Below are 22,393 nucleotides of genomic sequence, written 5' to 3'. Positions count from 1 at the left end.
GTGCCTATAAATGAATATATATATATATATATATGTATATATATATACATATATATATATAATATATAGCCTAGAGTAGCCTAACCTTTTTATTGTGCCAGGAGCTCAGATTCCTGATTGAGGCCACAAACTGAAACAAAAAAAGTGACATGACCGCCATGCCTTCTGAAAGCTCCAAGCCGCTCACAGCGTATCACAAATTACGTGCTTGTTGAAATCAAATTTAACTTAATTTATTTAATCCATACTGTAGATATAAAGTTTAAGCCAGATGTCAAAACGCCTTTCGCAATGACAGTACTAGCAGGGAACTCTACCACATGCTTATCCCTTGAACATGCTTGGAAATGACTTCAGTGTCAGCTCCCTTCCCCGTTCCCTTCACCAACACAGAGATTCTCAGGATGAACACTTTGATTACAAAATCCAAAATATGGTTAAAAAAATGGGAAATAGGCAGAAAATGTCAGATATGGAAGCTAGTGTTTGAATGTGTATTTTCAAGCTAAATACATTCTTCAGGTATTAATTACTTCATTATTACTTTGTGCTATGCAGCACTAAACTGAAGGCCATCTTTTGTCAACTTTGGTAAAGAATTAAATCGCAATATGCACTTAGTCTACGTGAATTATAGCTATCTGAAGAGATCTTTATGAACCAAACGCTTGAAAAGGTTCGATTAGTCTCTCTCTTTCTCCCAGCTAAAATTTCACCTGAAAAAGCATTAAGTGTTAAGTACCAAGATGCTTTGCTACTGTACTTTATTTGAGCATTAAGGGAAGCATTCAGTATATTGCATTTCCCAGTAGTTTTCTAGTTGAAAAGAGTAGAACTTAATTTAGATACTAAATAGATGTCAGTGCACAACATATAAAACAGTAGACAGTGCACATTAAAACCATTAACAATAAAATATACATAAGCAGATAAGCTTAGCCTACTGAAGGTAGTGCAAGAATGGCATGTGCAAGTGTGAGGCTACAATTGACCTTTACTTCATTCCCAACCTGTTTCTCACGCGAACCCGCTTCCTCATGAACGCTAATTAAGCGCTGTGGTGTCAGTCGGGATTTGGACTCTAACTCTTTTCCTCACCTCCTCTCCATTTTTCTCTCTCCCTTTCTTTCCCAATCTCTCCCCTCCTCTTTTTTCATTCACTCTCTTCTCTCTTAACGAGCCACCCCTATTTTTTTTTTTACCTTTTCTCCCTCCACAGAATTTAAAGTGTAAGTTCATTGCACATATAAAAACAAACAAAACAACAACAAAAAAAAGAAAAGAAAAAATGCCATATTGTAAGTAAGTAAAGTTTATTTCTAGAGCACATTTAAACACAACTTGAGCTAACCAAAGTGCTGTACAAAGAACATTAAATTACAAAGTAAAAATAAAACACAAGGAGAAACATACCGACGACAACAATAAGCAACAACAAGGGACAAAATACAGAGTTATAGACATGACAACAGATTAAAATATTAGTGGGCCAAAAAGGCCAGAGAATAAAAATGTGTCTTCAGCCTACATTTAAAAACAGAGATGGAGGGAGCACATCTAATATCTAACGGCAACTGGTTCCACAATCGTGGAGCAGCAATTGCAAAGGCTGTGTCACCTTTTAGTTTTAGTCGTGACCGTGGGACATACAAGAGAAATTTGTTGTCAGATCTAAGAGACCTAGGAGCTGAGTGCCAGTGAATAAGGTCTGTGATATAAGATGGGGCCTGACCTTTAAGAGCTTTGAAAGCAATCAGCAAAGTCTTAAATTGAATTCTAAAATGAACAGGGAGCCAATGAAGAGAGGCTAGGACTGGGGTGATGTGCTCGCGCTTTTTAGTACCAGTCAACATCCTTGCAGCTGCATTTTGGACCATCTGCAGGCGAGTTAATGAAAACTGGGGAAGGCCTAAATAACGGGAATTGCAATAGTCCAGTCGTGATGTAATGAAGGCATGAATTACTTTTTCCATATCATTGAAAGACAGAATTGGCTTGAGTTTGGAAATGGTTCTTAACTGATAGTAACTATTTTTAACAACAGAACTGATTTGAGACAGAGCTCAGAATCAAAGATAACACCCAGGTTTTTTGCATGTGACTTCACATACGGGGTGAGGTGGCCTAGCTTACTGGCGAGATGGCTTCTGGACTGAGAGGGACCAAAGATAATTACTTCAGTTTTATTACTGTTTAGCTGAAGGAAATTATTTGCCATCCAGCCTTTAATGTCCTCGAAACAGTCCAGGAGAGGCCGTAGGGAATCCCTAGATTTGAGTGGGAGGTACAGCTGTGAATCATCAGCATAAAAGTGACAGGAGATGTTATACTTCCTAATAATGTTTCCAAGAGGGAGCATGTACAGACAAAATAGAACTGGCCCCAGGATGGATCCCTGAGGGACCCCATAGGTGACAGGGGCAGAGGAAGAGGAAAACTGACCTATAGCCACTGAGAATGTCCGTGCGTGTTTAAAACATGCGGGGACAGTGCCAGAGGCTAAGCAAGAATTAATAATAACTTGGATGCTAGGTCCAATTATATCAAAAGTATCTTTTATGATATGGGAGGGCACAACATCATGGGGGGAGGTAGTGGGTTTCATGTGCATGACTATGTTCCTCAACTCAGACAAGGAAACCGGTTGAAAATGATTAAAGGTAGGCGAGCCCCCTACGCTTTGGGGCGGGTGTCAGAGAGAGGGGGAGGGAACAGTGATCGAATGTTTTCAATTTTTTTTTTCCGTGAAAAACCTCAAAAAAATCACACAGATGTCCGTGGATGCTTCAACATCGTGAGAGATATGGGGATTGAGAAGAGAATTTATAGTGCTGAACAGAATTTTAGGTCTGTGAGAATGTTTACTGATTATCTCAGAGAAATATTTTGCCTGGTTTTTGAAATTGCAACTAAGATATGAAGATTTATAATTTAAATACAATTTTCCAGTGAAAAAACTACCTCACGGCCCTTCTGGCGCTACATACAACTCATCCAAGATGGACCAATTCGATGAGAGGTTACCAGATCAAGTTTGTAGGACCCAACTAGCAAAAATGTAACCATGAATTCCTGTTGAGAGATTCTGCAATCCGATACTGCGATACTGCGATAATGCACCAGAAAGTGGAAAAATCGTAGGGATCACAGGGCGGGTGCAGGGCACGCTACTGTAAATCAACCTTTTCTCCCTTCTCCCCTGTAGAGAAGCCTGTTTCGGTGGAGCTGAGCTGCGGGGCCGGGCCCGTTCATGTGGTGTTGGAGCCAGGATCGCCCCTCCTGCTGGACTGCAACCTGGGGGCCAGCGACGCGCCTTTCAATGTCACCTGGCTGCAGGACGGCCGGCCCCTGCCTCTGGATGGGGGCGACTTCCTACAGCATCTGCCCAACGGATCGCTCCTCCTGCTGCCCAGCTCTCAGGATGGCCAGCCTCCGCGGGGCGTGGAGGGGGGCTACAGCTGTGTGAGCGCCAGCGCCCTGGGAGCCCTGACCAGCCGGACCATCACCGTGCTCCTGGCAAGTAGGTGTCCAGAAAGAGCTTCCAAAGGGGAGTAGGGGCATCTCCTGGAGCAGGGAGGGTGCATCCAGGGCTCTTTGGGGGGATGGGGATGGGGATGTGGACGGGTGGGCTTGAGGGAGAGAGAGAATGTCCTATAATTCAATTCAGTGGAGTTTTAGTTATACAAGCATTTGTTGGAGGCAGAGCTGCTGTGGAAGCAGAGATAATCTCATTGGTTGAGTTAAACCTCAATAGGTAGAGCCAAAAAAGTAACATTACACTGAAGCCCAGTGTTAAACGCAAGAGGTAATAGAGGAGGTAGCTAATATCATGAAGGCTAGCGCTTATATACTAAGTTATAGGTTAGCTTGTTAGCTAATGAATCATGTGTCATGAAATCATGAATGAAGATGCAAAGCACCTCATGGATCCAGAAAGTAACTCACTCATTCATTCGTTTATTCATTCACTCACTCACAGCCTATCTGCCCTCTAGTGGCCATTAGGAGGCATAGCAATGTTTACAGACAACACACTGAACCAGGATCATACATCTTATCTCTCTGCAATACTGCTGAACTGTGTAGGGTGCTTGGCATCTATAACAGTGTCCTTGCTTATTTATATTTTCACCAGAGTTCACTCTTTGCCATTCAAGTTTTCCAGCTATCTTTAAAAGCTCTGAAAAACTGTGGTTCTTTGGCTCCGCCCACTGAGGTTTCACTCCACCAATGAAATACCAATGAGTGCCTAGAGCAGCTCTGCCTCTGAGAAATGTTTGTATAACTAAAACTCCAGTGTAGTGTTTCTCAGCCAGTGGGGCGCATCTCCCTAGGGAAGGCACTAGAGAACTTCAGGGGATTGCAATGAGGCAGGGGGAAAAATCAAGCAGAACCAATTTTATTAAAAAAAACATTCTCTAAACGTTAAGAAAGGAGCATAGCTGGAAAAAAAGGGTGAAAACCACTAATGTAATGGAAAGAATATTGGTTTGATCCCTGCAAAAGCCAATGTGTCCTGTCAAAGTATCCGTGAGCAAGACACAAAAAATTTACCTGGTCTCGTATTACAAATGACTCTAGATGAGAGCATCAGCTAAATGCCTTAAATGTAAATGTAATGTAAATGGATTTGTCCCTTACACGCATGCATTCAAATGAACACACACACACACACACACACACACACCGATGGATTCCTCAAGGGGATTTCCTTGCATGGCTGGAGATGAACTTGGTTCTCCTCTGCCTCAGACAGGGGACTTATTGTCTGGTGGAGAGCTAGCGAGTGTCCTGGGAACAGGTACACTATTAAGCAACACTCTGTTAAAAGGCACAGAGAGAAGGAGGCGGTGGAGGAAGAGAGGGATGAAAGGAGAGAAAGAAACAGGGAGATAAGGGGGAGAGGGAAGGAAGGAAAGGCTGTAGCTTTTTAATCGCCCCTTCAAGGAGGCCTCTTTCTCTCACACTCTTAAGTGGCAGTCTTTATTCAGTCATTAGCTTTGTGTAAAATGAGACGGTATCCTCAGTGGATGTCCCCTCTTTTGTCAGCTGTCACATGCCTATTTATGAGGATGGCTTGTTTGAGGGACATGGGGACAATAAGGAGGAAAGGGGAGGGAGGGGAAAGTTGAAGGGATGGAGGGAGGGAGGAAAAGGCTGAAGGGAATTTGTGGCGATGGTGAAAGGAAAGGCCTTGGAGACTATTAAGTATGTCCTTCAATGTGTGCGTGCATATGTGCATGTGTGTGTGGCTGGTGAATCTGATCTATGGTGAGAGGCTGTGAGATAGATGTGACCAGTGTGCAGACAGGGCCAGCGGGCTGAAGGAGAACAGCCAGGCTGACATTGAACGCACACTCTCATTTCCTGCTGTATTTGAACTACCAGAAATTAGACTGAAGAAAGAACGTAGCAAAGATTGCATCTGGGAAAAGTCATTATGAAAGTCACCTGCTCTCAGTGCAGGTTGCCGTGTGATGCACGTGGCTTTGTCCAGACGCATGTGAATGTGTTGGAGAGGGCAGAGAGACAGTGAAAGAGACCGTATCCCTATTTAAATAAAGATAAAAATGTAAAAATGTGTAGAGCCTGTCAGTCTCTCTCACTCACTCTTCTCTTGGCAAGATGCCAGAGGCTGCATACCATGTGCAAAAATACTTTACCTTCCTCATGCCAATCACAAATGCACACATGGGTAAATGATAACGTTGGATAAAATACAGCATTGACATTAATCAGGCCAGTTAACCTCTCTCACAACACAACACAGATTGCTGCAGTGAGCCTACCAGCTTTATAACGGTTTTCAACCCACGCTCTTCCCTCCATGCAAATAAACTGATTATAGCCTCACCATGTTTTGGTTTTATGTCTTTGTCACAGTGCTGTGCATTTCGTATCATAGTGCTCTGACGAAGGCATATACCTGAAACATGTAGTTGATGCAGTAATGGCTTTCATTTATACAGGACAGTGCAGAGCAGTGCATTTTCATCTTTCTTTTAAGAGACAGATAATGTGCATCTTTTTTTTTGTGCACACTTCTGTGAGCTTACTTTGGCGTTTTCATCACAGCATCTCATCTCTCTTCATCTACATCTTCAGTCAGATTAATTACATGAGAAGTCCTGAAGGCAAATTAGTAAACCTAATCTTAATGCAGATGAAACTCTCATTCTCTTATGATGTATAATGCCAATGCACCCATTTATCCTGAAAGTAGAAGAATCTCTCTCCCAGAGAATGAATGCACTAAAAGTACATCTAACAGGACCTTTCACTGCAGACTCATTGAAACCTTTTAATTTTCAAAATTAACAGTATTACAGCCATGAATGGCTTTTCTTCATCAAGGTTGCCAATTACCATCCTGCATGCTTGCCAAAACTGACAGAAGTGACTGCATCTACTCAAGCTCTCAAGGGTAGTGTATTGTAAATGGGAAATGAAAATTTCATATGGCAAGTGTCTACCAATAACCATTACAAATATCTATCAAAGTTGATAGCATGGTTGATGGGTTATCATAGTGTTACTCAGCCATAGAGCAGGGTAGCGAGGAGGTCATGGGTAGAATTATCTGCTAGCACAAGGGGAGGGGAAAAAGCTGCAATCTGATAGCTGTGGGGCCAAAGAATGGGGCATAGATAGAGGGACGGACAAAGACAGAGGGAGAGACGGGGTAAAGTCAAGGGCAGGAGAGAGAGGGAGAAGGAAGCAATGAAGAAAGACAAATGAGACAGCAAAGAAAGAGGAGGTAGTGACTTTCTACAGGAAGCTATAGGAAGCTCTTTATGGGCAATGTAAAGAGCTTCCTGTGTGCTTCTTATGTCGTTATGGCCCCAAATTTTCTTTAACCACATAGGAAGATCTTGTTGCTAGGAAACATTTGAATAGATTTTTCGCTTTGTCGCCTTTTTCTGGGAGCGCTACTCATTTGCACGGCCTGAAAAACAGCCCAGTATATTATCACACGCAAAGGGTAAAGCACTGTCAACTTTGCAACATCAGAGTGTGCGCTCTCTGCATGGTGTCAGACAGATCTGCCATGGAATGTCATAGCAAGCCCGGGGAAAGGCATGGAGAGTCTTGGGAAAAGACTAATATGATTATGCTGTTGCTCCACGCATGCTTTGACAGAGCGGAGGTGGAGGCCCAGCCAGCCGCCATTGTTCCATCGCAGCATGGGCAAAGTGTCTTCTCTGAACACCCCCCACCCGCTTCGCATTAATGTCTGCTAATGTGCACTCTCGCTGATCAGCTGTTATTCAACACTCACACTCACACTCACACTCACACACACACACACACACATGCAGAGTGATCCACTAATGTAATCACAGGCAGACTGTGTACAGGCATCAAGGCACACACTTGAGTAAACACTGAGATACAAGCAGCTAGGCACACATGCAGTCAAACACACTCAAGCATTCTCACTCACATACGCACACACACACGCACACACTCACATGCACACGCATGCACTAACACACACGCGCACACACACACACACACACACACACAGTGGGTCTGGCACCCCGTCAGGCGCTCTCTGGCAGTATTACAGGTGGTGTGTTTACATGAGGGTATCATGCTGTGTAATGGCTGGAAGTGGCAGGGGTTAATCATCAACTCCGCCTGCCACACTAGCCACACAACAGCCGCTGCAAGCTTTTCTGAAATGGATAAAATGCAGTCTGCTACCACGGCCAAGCATGTGAGTCAGCCTCTGTGTACTCATTGAGAAACTTTGTTCCATTTTGCTCAGTAGGAAAACACTGAAGAGCAGCTTGTTGCCATGACCGACAGTTGGTGAGTTAAGCCTAGGTCAGACTACGCGATTTTAACGCCGATCCCAAGCCCGATTTTGAACCTCAGCTAGTCGGAAGACTGCGGTCGCTGCCCGTTTGGTCCGACGTGATTTTTTCAAACATGTTTGATTTTGTGAAATCAAGTCTCTCAATCATGAAGTCTGGTCGGGCTCCTGTAGTGTGAGGTGGTAAAAGACTGAAATCTGAGAGTGACCCTGGCAACAGCCAATGGGAGTTTAGATACAAGGGGAAGAAAAAGAGAATAAACCGGAAGAGAAGTCACATTTAACAGCAACAACGCCCACTCACATAGATAGTTTATATCAACTATTGATAAGTCGCTATGCAATTTGGAGAAATAAATCTCATATAAAATTATATTAAATGAATCAGCTGAATCAATCCATATAAGTATGCAATTACAAATTAATTGTCATACAAGTATCATACAAAATTCTCCAGCAATATTAGCCTTGTAATAATGTCACTTCAAAATACATTTGTAATGTAAATGTAATGTGCAGCTTCTGTCCCATGAAGCAAGAAATTATAGAACAGCTATTTTGTAATTGTATTTACAGTGTACTGTTCTGAGCAAATGGAAAGATGTTTTTGAATGACAGAATGTGGAGCATCACGTTAGTTCAGACAACACTGATGTTGTCAGACGATCGGCTATCAGCTGACTCAAACTGACTTCAAACAAGTCAATGAGGCAGTCTTTATAATCTGACAGCTCACACTGCCCATTCATGCCGCTGCTGCTGTTGACCCAAGTCGATGCAAAACTCCCTCCGCCTCCCCAACGTCCTCCTGCTATTTGTACACAGGGCACTTGTGCAGGCTCTCTCTGAATTATGTCTGGTTTTACGTTGGTCTTCATATTACTGAATGAGTCCACTATGGCTTGGGGTTTTACTTCGCTCCCCACAGAATCTCTCACATGCTGCTTGGATTCATTTGGGGGGCATCCTCAAGAGCAGAGACTTTTCCGGCAAATACAACTGTATAACCATTTGTTGCTATAAATGGTCCAATCCCCTTTGTGACTGAACGGGTAGTTTGTGATCCCTCGTGTTCATGTGTGACGGCCATCTTTGTCCTGTGGCCTAGTGTTAACACCCAGCTGTAAACACTCGGGCAAGACCTGAACAGTCTTGTAGTTTGACCTAGGCTTAAGGGTTAGGGTTGGTGGTGTGGGTGTATGTGCTGTGGAGCTGGCAACATGGCTTTATCCTGTCTGTGCTCCTTTAAATGTAACAACTCGGTCACCAAGGGCAGGCTGGTTATATTCCTGACTGGTGAAGCTTTGCTTTTTTTGAATCGGCCAAGTGTGGGTTATATTTGTTTACAATATGTCACTCACCCGATGAGTGAATTGGACACCAGCTGCCACTTTATGCACTCCAATACCAACCAATTAATCATGAAGATCAAGCTAAGTGGAATACAGTTGACACGCTGATGATGTTTCTGATATAAATTCATAGTATAAAGCATAGTGAGTGACGTAAGTTGTGAGTAAGTGAAAATTGGATCTTTACAAGCACATGACACCCTAAATGGATCATTAAAGTTTCATAATATAATATAATCTATTGCTGAAAGGTAATTGTGGTAATTTTGTTCATATTGGGTGTTCTTCACCTCATGGAGATCACTGACTGGAGTTCATAGTACAGCTACCCACCTATTTAACACTACATCTGCTAGCAGCAGCACTTTGCAATGTGTGAATTGCCTCTGTCCCTCCTTCAAAAAATAGCGTAGGTAGATTTATGTATGTAGCACTGCTGGATAATCTTTACATGTTTTCATGCTGTGTGACTAATTCTGTAAATCTTTTCTGAATCAGTTCCGCATTTGGCTCCACATGGAGTTCATGTGTTACAGTGGGATGCCGAAACCACAAAGACTCACTGATTACCAAGTTCTTTTGTGTTAAGGATGTTTCACCTTGTTTTGTTACATTTTGCTGTACATGGAAATGATGTGATTCATTGTGAATCATTTGGCTAATGTTGTTTTCTGCCTTGCCCTCCATATACATTAATCTCAGCACAGTCATGTCAGTTGGGATTTGGCGTCTACTTCTTTTCTCGACCCTTTCTTCTTGCTCTCTGCCTTATTTTCCCTCCTCTGTCTTTCCCTCTCCTCTCTCCTGTGATCCACCCTCCTTTTCTACTCCCCAGTCAGGGCTACAGTCGAGGTGGCTGGGCCAGCCAGCCAGTTTTGTCCTCCTCTCCAACAGCCTGTTGGGGTCAGAGGTTAGAGGCCCTCAGACAGCGCTCACTGCTGCCCCCTGCTGCCCAGTGTTACCCTGGAAGCTTTCCTCTGTGTGTAACTGCATGCAGGCTGTGAAAATGGAAGCCCAGCCAAACCCAGACCTGGGCTGCGGTCGAATAGTCTTTTTTGCTTAGGAAGGTTCCTAACTGAGTGAAATGACCCGGAAGTGCCTAAGTGGCAGCATGATAAGAGCTGTTCGAATTCTCTACATGCTAAGGAAAGGTGCTTCAGTGCTTCCTTACTTAGCTCCTTTAGCATAGGATACACTGGACCATCCTTTACGAAAGGAAAGGAGATAATGCCGTCCCACAATTCTTTGCGGCAGCAACAACGCACCATTCGGCCGTTCACGAAAACAAACGATCATGACCGACAAGGGACGCAGATCATCAAGCAGGTTACCGTTGCTTATTAAGCATGTTCCATCTTATGCCATAACTTGCTAATATGCTTATATGTTTTGAACTTTCAACAATATGTTAAACCCATAGAGGCGAACTATGAACGTTACGCTGCTGTTGTAAAATGATCAAAGTGAAGTTAACGTTGTAGCGTAACCTATGCTCAGTTTGCATTAGTTATTTCTTCATTCTGAGCGTTGTTGTATTGCCAGCCTTTAGGAATATCATTAATTAATTTTACTTCAGTCACAGATGCTGAAACCCTTGCCTTAATAAAGGCCTGTATCAGCCATAACAACTTCAAAGCACAATCAAGTCAACATTTCAAGGTGTTTACTGAGTTGTGTGGTGGTTTTTAAGCTATTATATGCATAGGCTTATAATCAGATCATAATCAGCATATTAACCATAACACAGAAGTCTGTCTTTCAAGAAAAAGGGATATGAGACGTTTTTAGCCAGATTATGTTTTTAATTCAACATGTTTGAAACTTAAGAATGATGATATGTACAGTAGCAGATTTGTAGGCCTAACAAGTTATGCCTATCTTGCATGAATTTAACAATAATTTTCATACAATCATACTAATTGGGATTCATGTCGATAAATATGAGTGGACAGGAGGGTGAGCGTGAGCAACCATTCTCAATGTGACAACCATTTCGTTTCACTTTTGTGACTGGTAGCCTATATTCCTTTTTTATTTCAATTCCAACCTTGGTGATGAAGCAATATTTTTCACTGGGTTGTCCACGTTTATATAGCCTGCATGAAACAACACAATAAGAATGCACGGGGCGAAGTATCTAAGATGCGCTTTTAGTAGTCCATCTCCGGAACATTGTAGTTTCACCACGGCAGACCCACGTCATTAACATCCGCCGTCGCATAATTACGTAGCCTAGTGTAAGTGCAGTCGGATTCTCTTAGCACCGCGGTTGTCTTTTCCTAAGTCCTTATGAATTCTCCTTCACATCTTTCCTTGACCTCATGACGTTTTCCAACGAGGTCAAGGAAAAGTGGTTAGGAATAGGAGTTAGGACGTATTTTTTTGACTATTCGACCGCAGCCCTGAAAACAAATTGTCCAAGCCTGACTAAATCCCCAAATTTCTATTTGCAGATCTTTAAAAAGTGTGAAAAATATTAGAGGTTATTTTTTTCAAAAATGTTATGCAGGTTTATTTTTTAATTAAGTTTCATTTTCATGCTGCTATTGAAAATTAGATAGTTGTGGTATTAACTGAGTTTTACGTTTACAGTGATATTTACTCATCAGATCAGCAGTAGTGTCAGTTTTATTTTCTTAGGGTGTATTATATTACTTGCACATGCAGTTTGTCCTCCACTCTTGGGGGACAGGTAGTTTTAGGTACAGCATGCTAAACATTGTGGACATCATGTCCCTAAACATAAACTTTTCTGGTGTCCTTTTCATTATACTGCTAAGTCATTGTTTCACAGCTTTCCTTAGCTATGTTCAATCAGAAATATTCTGCTTTTGCCATCTTTTTGTTTATTTTGGTTGTTAAATTGGTCTCAAATCCACTTAGTATATTAGTAGTATATTAAAAATGTCTTAAAAAGTATAATCCACTAGTCATGAACTGATAATCACAGGGATTACTAACAAAATAGCTGAACCTGAGGGCAGCCTTAATTTCAGAAAAAATTTGATGTTTTTTGGTGGAAGAGGACAAAGGAATAACCAGTAGTAAAAGATGAAATTTTACTGAAATAAGTGCTGCTTGGTGAATCATGGTGATGAATCTACCATCAAAACTTCTCTCCCGTACAAAAAGAGAACAACACATATTAGGGCTAGTCGTAACCTGTTAATTGGTTCCCCCTTGTGAAACACACTTTATACTTAAGCATTTAGTCTCAGGTACACTCACAGGGACGGACACTTTGGCTGTTTAGGGGATCACACCTGTTGCCTTCTGCTTACAAGACGGTCTCTCTAACTATAAAGCCACACTAGCACCTCAACTTCAACCTGAACGAATCAGCCAAAGAGTGTGTGTGTGTGTGTGTGTGTGTGTGTGTGTGTGTGTGTATGCATATGAGTGCATGGTGAAAGCTCTTCGACCTAACCTATACCTCCCCCTACCCCCCCACCCCCAGGCCTGTCTCAGTTCCACCAGGACCCGGCACCCCAAGTAGTGCCTGTTGGGGGTGCTGCCCGCTTCGAGTGCCAGGTTGAAGGAGTGCCCACACCCGTTATTACCTGGGAGAAGGACCACGTGGCTGTCCCAGAGGAGACAAGGTGAGCCGGCTTTGTGTTGTTGTTGTTGTTGTTGTTGTTGTTGTAGTTTATTTTTTTCAGGATTTTAGGGATTTTGACTCAGAGACTCCATTCATTTCTAATGCAGCTTCTTTTATTTCCTGCTTTTTTTCACCTGTGTGTTGTCCTAGTCATATCCCTGGTAAAGTGTCCATTATGTCATGCCACAAGACTTGTGCAGCAAAAGAGCAAAGTCGTATAAACAGAGGACACAATAACCTTAAGTCATCTGGGAGATGAGTTACTGGTAAAATGTAAGGCGCTCTTAATATGTGTGCACGTGAACATTTTCACATACATTCGTGAGTGTGTGTATAGGCTGATGTTAGTAAATATGATGTGAAGCGCTACAAAACAGGGAAGCCATTGGAGAGATCTGAACAGCTGAATCAGGTGGGCTGTGACCCTCCAGCTGCACGTAGCATACATGTGGGTTTACCATCTGGAGTACAGTTCAGAGATAAGGACAGGCTTCCAGTGTGTGTGTGCGTGTGTGTGTGTGTGTATGTGTCTGTGCACATACTGTATGTGTGTGTGCACGTAATAGAGGCAGAAGGTCACGGCCGCCAAAGGCCACTCTACGTTTGCATTTGTTTGTTTTACACCACGCAGCAGGCAGCCCACCCCCAGCACCCAACCCGCCCCACTCCACCCCACTCTACCAAAACCCCCCCCATGGCCATCAAGCACCTGCCGGCTCCTGTGCACAATCCACAGGACGTGACTAACCCGCACCACGCAACCCCATTGCCACTCCATCTTTCCCTCTATCAGCCCCTTCACTCTTCTCACTCCTTTCATCCTGCTTTTATCAAGGCTTTTCTTTTTTTAAGGCTTTGGTGCTTTTGAAATGTAATTACACCCATATCCCTTTTGTCCATCTGCTTACTCATTCTTGCTATTACCTGATTTCGTAGAAAGACTTCACAGCTCAATCAAGAGTTCAGCAGAGTCCATAGGCTGCCTTGTGTATGCATGCATGCTGCTTCAAATCGCGCACACACACACAGACACACGCACGCACGCACACACACACACACGCAAACGGACAGATGGAGTGAAAGACTTGTTTGTGATAATCATGTGTTCTGTTTCAGTAATTGCACAGAGGCCAAGGGTTTTCACATGACGCCTATTCCTTCTAGCTTTGCTGGGTTTTATCTATATCTAATTGTGAATGGAGTGCAACAACACAATGGTAATTACCCGCTCTTCTGAATTCTGTGGTTGAATTACTAGAAGATCCAAACCCCCCCCCCCCCAAGGTTTTGTCATTTCAATCACTCCTGGTATTTAGCACAAATAGACTGGAGTATCAGAAGTGTATCAAAGTTGCTAAAATTGAACCCGACTGTAGCTCATTTAAGGGGGAGACAATGAGATTTAGTCTAGATATTCTTCTATAAATAAATACCAAGAGGCCATTATTTTAGCACTTTAAACGTGAACCTGGGAAATATATATATACATATACACTGCCAGTCAAATGTTTGGACACACCATATTTTGCTTTATTTTTACTATTTTCCACATTTTAGAATAATAGTAAAGACATCAAAACTATGAAATAACACAAATGGAATTATGCAGTGACCAAAAAAGTGTTAAACAAATCCAAACTATCTTATATTTCAGATTCTTTAAAGTAGCCAGTCTTTGCCTTGATGGAAAGGCAAAGACTGGCTAAAAGAACTCCTCAATATGAAGCTTGTATGGTACTACACCTAGAGAAAAAGCTTTCTGAAAATATGAGTATGTATACAGCCACAGCCATGAAAAATGGCAGTGCTCTCTCTGGCACACAAAATACTCTATATATTCTCATTTATTGGGCCACTTAAAGGTACTGACATTTTACTGTGACTGTACTAGCCCTGGCGCCTTGGAATTTGTCTGCAGCCTTATTGCACAGGACTGAGTGCTAATGGCTGCCACAGCCCTGTATGACCCTCAAACAGCTCACTGCTTATAAGGTCTTATTGGTGGGATGTGGCTCTCCCACCCCAGCCGCTGTTAATGGCCTCTCACAAAGATGAGCAAATGGATGGGTGGTACATCACTGGCTTTTTTCTCACTCTGTTCTCTCTCCCGCTTCCTCGCTGTCTCACTTCCTTTCCTCGCTATTACCCCTCTCTCCCTCTGTCTCTTTCTCTTCTCTATTCCCCCTTCTCCATCTCTGTTTCTCTGGCTCGTCTATCCCCTCCCTCCCGATCTTCCTTTCAATCTATTTCTTTCCCTATCCTCCTTTGTTTTCTCTCTTCTCTGCTCCCCTTTACTCTCTCTCTCTCTCTGGCTCCTGCTTCCTCTCCACCATTGCCCTTTCTTTTTCCCCTCCCTCTGGGCTACCACTGATCATATTTTGGTGGGATTAATAGGCTATGATAGAGGCTGTAAGAGGTTGTGGGATGGCAGTTGAATGCCAGGCCCTGGGGGGAGAAGCCTCCAGACTGTGAGTGATAGAGCGTCCGGAACATGACCTCCAGAGGAGAGGGAAGAAATGGAGGGATGTGGGTGAAAGGCAGACATAGAAATGATCAACAATACAAGTAGAAGTTGCACCCGTGAGATAAAATGCATACTTGCAACCATTGTTTTTTAAATACTGTTTTTTAAAAACTAATGTTTTTTGGGGGGGGATTCTGTGATGCACAAGTGTCTCTCTCTCTCTCTCTCTCTCTCTCTCTCTCTCTCTCTCTCTCTCTCTCTCTCTGTGACCCAGATTGAGAGCTCATTTTTGTCCAGTAAACAACCTTCTCCTTTCTTTTCCTGCCTTTTCGTTTTCAGTCCGTTTTTTGAGTTGAGTATTGGTTGTACTCAATTGTCTCCCTCCTGAATGAATGAGGAAGGAGGTCTGTGAGGACACGGCACATCTCATACAGAGCTGATCAGCACAGCACTAAGCCCTTTATCCATATTTTTTCTATGTCTCATTCTCCTCCTTTCCTTGTCTTTTTTCCTGTGTGCGACAGGTTCATTTCCCTCCCTAATGGGGTGCTCCAGATTCTGGGGGTTACCAAGGAGGATGAGGGCGCCTACCGCTGCGTCGCCTCCAACTCCGCCAGGAAGCACTTCAGCCGCGAAGCCAGCCTCGCCGTCACAACAGGTGGGGTCCGCTGCAGTGTTTACAGTATTTGGATAGGCAGAGAAAGTCTTGCTGGTACTGGCTGGGATGTGTGATAGATGACTGCTCCAGTGGGACGTTGTGGGGCTCTGCTTAAAGCAAATACAATTTGCGATTTGTGCTCGATTTGTTTTTGAAATATCTTCCAAACAGCTTCTTAAATTAGGAGTGTTTTCTGCCATGATGCCGCTAGTAGAAGTATTGCAGTGCTGCTAGTAGAAGTATTGCAAGAGCAACAGAGAATGAGAGTCTGTGGAGCCAAGGTGGAGTGAGGAGTCAGTGACACGTTCAGTTCATTTGACTGATGGAAAAACTGATGTTTTTTGATGCATTCAATGGGCAGGTTGGGACTCTAAATATTTGACAATTGACTGAAATTCGAATCTTGAAATTCGTTCTAACACCCTTAGCACTGACCTTCTTAATGATTTCTGGAGTTTGCAGAAGTAGAGGGGGCCACATCAGTCACTTGAGCCCCTCAGTCATCGCTCTCAGTGTGTATTATAATGTGGCTTAGGGATCCCACCTGGTCTGCTGAGAGTAATTCTCAGTGTCAAGAGAGTCCCACTGTACTCCCTTTTCACACTAGAGGGAGGGTGATCCAAGTGACCTAAATAGCTATCAAGCTATTTCGAGGCCATCCTGTTCTTCAATTTTTGAATAGTTAATTATTTCCATTTAAAAAAAAAATCTAATTTAGGTGTGTACCAGTCTAGCCTTAGGCCTGGCCATAACACTGTCTCGGCTGTGTCATTAGTAGTACATTATAGTGTGAATTTTGTTGACAACTATCACCTTTATGCTGCCTTATGTGTCGAAAGTACTTCATACTGATGACCATGCTCTTTTGTTACAGATGTTGTCTGATATTGATTTTGAATATCTATACTCTTAGTTGCCTAAAAACATTCTTCCGGCCTTGAGACAATGCCTATGGGGGTTTCAGTGGATTGTTTTTTCAGCATCATGTCTGCCAGAATTCACGTCTATGTGCTGCACTATTTTTCATAGATATTGGGTTGCTAATGAACAATTACAAATTACGTCTCTGCAGATGACGCCATCATGTAGCCTAAGAATTGTTTCTACTCAAAAAATATTAGTTTATCCAAATGTAACATTTCATGTTTTTCTCTAGATAGTATGAAACTAGAGTGATTACAGCATATCTTTTAGAATTCTGATTGAAGAAATAGAAAATTAATTGCAGGTGAGAATAGAGGACAAAATAATTTAGACAGCTGTTGGAAAGAGATTAGTGCCAGCAGAGATAGTATTTGAATTGCATACAGTTGAATTTGTCATGCTCATATTGAACGTATTTGTTGAATAAATTAATTTAAAAATGTAATTTGTAAGACACAATTTGAAATTTAATGCAATGGCTTGAAATTGAATATGATTTTAATTGAATTTAACTTTTAGGTATAACTTCAAATTTGGTTTTCCCAATTGACATTCAGTTTTCCTATTTCCAATTTCCTATATTTCTAATTATTTTTAATCCCTGAGTGTTGACAGGAAGGCAGTCACCTCCTCCAAGCCTGCCAACAGTGAGCCAACAGTCTGCACTTAACCAACCACAAGCCATGTGGTCCTGTGCCTTGTTCATCTCCTCAGCGAATGATACAGTCTTATTCTTCCCACTTGGTGAAAGAGTGGCAAATTGTTCAGCGGTTCAGTTCAGTGGTTCAATATGGGCCTGATAATTTAAAATGTATGTAATTCAAATACAATCTCTGCTGGCACTAATCTCTTTCTATGCTGTTAGGTAAGTGTTGGTCGGTGGGGAAAACATTTACATGTTTGCAGGATTGTCCGTTGTAACACCTCTCGACAATGTTTATCATAGTGCCTTAAACTGCACCGTTGCAAATGTTGTACACATCACAGTGAGTTGTATCAGAGGAATGTCTCTTCCTACAAGGTGAGAGCAACATAGCCTTTGTTTTTCTGTCATTTTCCTGGCATTACTACAAGGATTACTGCACACCCTGACGGCACAGAACAACAAAATACCAAACAAGAGTGCTTCAAAATGTCATGTATCAACACAGATCAGCATGACAGGAAAGCAGGGAAAGTGCTACAGGAAAGGTGATGTCTATTATGCACCTTTCAAATGAAATTCTCTCTGGGGAGCTGACAAACTAAATAAATCATACTATTTTCACAATACAAAATAGCGATAACTGAAAAAAGTCAGAAATGTGCTTTTTTTTCTCTAAATATGTGCAATGATTTTATTCCCTTTTTGTTGAAATATAATTTGGCATTGTGTAGTATGTTTTTAATGTTATATGCAAAGTGCACAAAGCATTGTTCTCAATGGAGTCAAATCAAATACTGTGCATAAATGCACTCTTGTCCCTCTTGTGCATAAAATATTCACAAAATGTCTTTGAACATGTGCATGTGAATATGCGGATGGCAGCATACGCCCCTTCTCCCTTTGGTCAAAATTGCAGTGTTACTGCAAACTACAAGGTGTTACATGAGTGAATTACACTGTGCAGTCAATTAGTCAACAACAATGTGAGGTGTTCATCATTAGGGAGTCCACATTAAAGCCATGCCACATTATCAAGCTCTCTCACTAGCTACTGGAGAGATCAGTCAATTTTAATTGGCCGCTGTGTGGAAACCATTGTGTCTTTTTTGTGAGGCACAGCTTTTGTGTCTTTTGAGAGAGAGAAACAGAGAGAGAAAGAGAGAGAGAGAGAAATAAAGAAATAAAGGGTAACAGAGAGGGAGAGAGAAACAGACAGATTGAGTGAAAGCAGAAGGGAGACAGAGACTGACTTTTGACATTCTTTAATTAAACATCATCAATCCACAGAGCAAATAAGAGACATCCTCAATTCACAATAAATAAATAATAAAAAACACCCATTCACATCCATATCCCAAGGCACACACCTCACATACCCACTTCACCATGCGCACACACACCCGCACACATGCACACACATAAAAAATAGCTAAATCTATCATTACTAAATTATTAAACTGGCAGTAAATACAGAAACAAAAATAATTTGTAGTTATGAATTTAAAATCAAACATAAACAAACTAAAGCAGGTATGCTTTTTGTAAATATAATTGATTGTATTTGTGTGAATATAGTAATACTATAATAAAGTGTTTGCTGCCAGGACCCATGTAGAATCCTCCACTGCAGATCACCTGATCTCTAGACAAAGGAGGCTCCTAAAGCACTGTCCATCTAAACCCTATGCCCCCTAGAAACTCCTGCCACTGATGTTACCTAACATAGTGGAGAGCCTTAACGTTTCTGGTCTTAAAACTTGCAGCATAGAAGCCCTTCCCCCTTCCCCCCCTAACTCCTCAAAGCACCCCAGGCTCAGTGTCAAAGGTCAGCAGCCACTCACTCTCCTCTCGCCAGTCCCTTGTCCTGGCTGACACAGTCACAGAGGGAAACTGGGGCTGATCGAAAGACTCCAGCACTGGGCCAGGCACCTCTCCTTTCAGCCTCTCCAGCAGTCTCAGTGATGCTATACCAGTCTGCTGTGCTAGCTCCTGAAGGGTCTCCCACCTCTCTGTCCCCAGCTGCCTCTGGGGGCCAAGTGTGGTAACACCACTCCTCATGATGCGTAGCCTCACAGCGTCTGATGTCACCGACTCCACTGGAACGAGTGGGATGTGAAAGATTGTCTCTTCCCACGGTCCAGGCTCTACGCACTCCACTCATGTAGACACAAACAGATACCAGTCTGTCCAGTCTCATCAGAAAGAACTGGCAGTCCAACCCTGATCCACCAACCCTCAGATTCCCCCCAGCAGATGTCTTGGCAGTCCAGATGTTTCTGAGCTGCCTGGAGTCTAAAAGCCACTGTCCTACTCTCCAGTTTCATCAGCCCTTGCCCTGCCTCATGCACTGGCAGGACTGCAGCTTTAAGGCAGTGGTGTCCAGACCAAAAAAAGTCCACCAATTTCCTCTGTAAACGTTGTTGGAGGCCTCCAGGAGGGCCCAGAACAGCCAGTCAGAATGTCTCACAGTCACTTTAGAGTCCAATGACTGCGGAAATCCCTCCTCTTTGACCCAACCCTCCTAACCCCTAAGATCTTCGGCCCTTCTCTACCCCACTGCAACTGGCCTGACAACTGTGTCACCCCCCCCCCCCCCCCCTTCCATGATATAACAAGGCCTCACTCAGTTAACTTTGGCCGAGGATGCCCTCTCATAGACCTTTAGACTACTCCCTAAGACCTGAATGTCCTGGTACTGTTACTTTGAGAGTGGAAAGGCCGTTCCTTTGTCTAGCATCTCATACAAGAATGACCGTCTGATGTCTGTGACCACATCCAGGTGTGCCTTACTACCTTTGGATGAAGTCTCCACTTCCCGTATTGGGGATTGAGACCCAGATTACTGCTGGCTTTCATTCTAGCCATCTAATATGGACTGATTTAGACCTGGGACACCACTGCCGCAGCCCATGGTAGAGCGGCACCACCTCCATTGCCCCCGACTGAGAGGTCATGTTGGCCTGACAACCCCAAACAAACCCCCTCTTGACAATCCAAACCTAAACTAAACCAACTAAACCACTGGGTTTCAATAATACCCCCCAGGTTGTGTGGAGCGCATTGGACACACAACCAGACCAAATCAACATAAGTTTACCCTGTGGACAAGGCAAGGAAGTAGAGCTGAAGATTTATCTGTGTATCTACTGGCAGCACAAATACAAATTCCATACACAGAACTTGCATGTACACACACACACTCTCTCTCACACACACACACACACACACACACACACATACAACAGGTAATACATTACCATTTGGACACTCAAGGCACATACAAAACATACTTGGAAATTAAGTGGAGAAAGTGCAGTTTTTTTTATTTTCACACCTCCAATTATAAGGGAGGCTGATGCACCAAGCCTGTTTTCCCTTGGTGGTCTTGCTGCTGCCACGGAACCCTAGGAGGAAGCTACTCAAGGCTCTTTTATGAGCCGTTACATGAAACAGATGTCAGATTCAATGCCATCACTTTACTCGCCTCCACTTCAGAGCTCTATGAATAGAATACCTCAACACCCATGGCTACACTTTGAGAGATTGATGCTGAGGGCATCAAGTTCACTTCTTTGACTTGAGAACATGGAGAAAATATGAAACATTCAGTTGCCCTCCCCTCTCTTTTTACGTGCCTTACACACCACCCACACCCTTCATATCCACAGAAGACCCCTATGAAGGCGCACCCTGCAGTGCAGTCCTTGCAAAGGCAGACTGACCCACTTAAAGCCTCATGCATAACCAAGCAGTGCCGTATGTAATCTCAATGATTAATTTATAACGTGTTTACAGAATCCCGGGCCGCATTCTGGGGATCATTAGCATTATGCGCTGCTGAGACAGCCTGGGCTGAGCCGGGCTGCAGTGGCGCAAGGCCCTCTGACACCATTGGTACTTTGGGAACTCACGCACAGTGTCTCCAAGAAAAATGAATTATATCCTTATGTAGAGGAGACGTGCCTCAGCTCTAAAAGTAAGCCTTTGCCTTTTCTCTCACAAAGGCATTCTTTCTTTCCCATCCTCTTTCTTTCCCTCTCCTTTCTTCGGGAAACACCGCCTCCTCCTCTTCTTCTCTCCCCTCAGTGAGTCCTTCTCCACAGTCAGTGGTTCGTAAGTGCTTTGGTGTATCTGCTCTCTGTTAGTGAAGGGCATTGTGGGATGTGTCTGCAGCCTTTGTCTCTGCCAGTCTTCTCTTTGGTGCTGCAAAGGCCGCCACAAATACTAGGCAGCATTTTGACAAAATCATTTTGTCAAAGTCATTTTCTTAAAAAGTCAGAAATTGAACATCAAAGCTTTCAAATACCCCAGGGAAAGACAATTTACCCTTTTTATTTTATTTTATTTATAAACATTATAAAAATCATTTCAGCCACATGTTAAGATATGTTTGCACAGTTACATGAATAAAACATTTTATTGACCAAAATTTCACATGGGACCTTATTATGTGTATACTATACTATACTATATACTCTCTCTTTCTCTGTCCCTCTTTCTTTCTCTGATTTTTATATATCTCGTACTATATGTTCACTTGTTCACAGTCTGTAATATTACATCAACAACACGCATTTTGTTTTGATGAGCTTCATCCTTGCTGTAGGCAATAGCAGTATTGACCATCTCCATTGCCACAAACATGTTTACATCATGGCCTGTGTCCAGGGCAAAGGATACTGTTGTGTCAGTGTCAGCTGATCTGTCTGGCCTGAGGTCAGAGCTCCTGCTGAGAGATGAGATGATGATGATGAGATGAGATGTTGTCCATAGAGGTTAGGATGGGGTTTACCCCTGTCTGGATGTCATTTGTATAGGTCAAGGCTAGTCAGTGTTTATATTTATATACACTTAATCTATGTCACAGTAGGCAGTGGACACTCACCTATAGATGGTAAAAGAATTTTTTTTCTTAAAAATACTGGACACCAC

At 42.8% G+C, this 22,393-nt stretch overlaps 1 protein-coding gene across 1 annotated transcript in view; it reads left to right on the top strand.

The window, feature by feature from the left end:
- igdcc4 (immunoglobulin superfamily, DCC subclass, member 4) overlaps positions 1–22,393 on the top strand; it is a 68,665-nt gene that overhangs the window by 29,684 nt on the left and 16,588 nt on the right. The window contains exons 3-5 of the mRNA XM_078284177.1: positions 3,206–3,520; positions 12,629–12,770; positions 15,758–15,891. Of these exons, the coding sequence (XP_078140303.1) occupies positions 3,206–3,520; positions 12,629–12,770; positions 15,758–15,891 (591 nt within the window). The remainder of the gene's footprint in view (positions 1–3,205; positions 3,521–12,628; positions 12,771–15,757; positions 15,892–22,393) is intronic.

The sequence above is a fragment of the Centroberyx gerrardi genome, chromosome 1 (assembly GCF_048128805.1).
Source record: "Centroberyx gerrardi isolate f3 chromosome 1, fCenGer3.hap1.cur.20231027, whole genome shotgun sequence".
NCBI lineage: Eukaryota > Metazoa > Chordata > Actinopteri > Beryciformes > Berycidae > Centroberyx > Centroberyx gerrardi.
The sequence above is the reverse complement of the archived record's forward strand: the minus strand, read 5'-3'. Positions and strand labels throughout refer to the sequence as shown.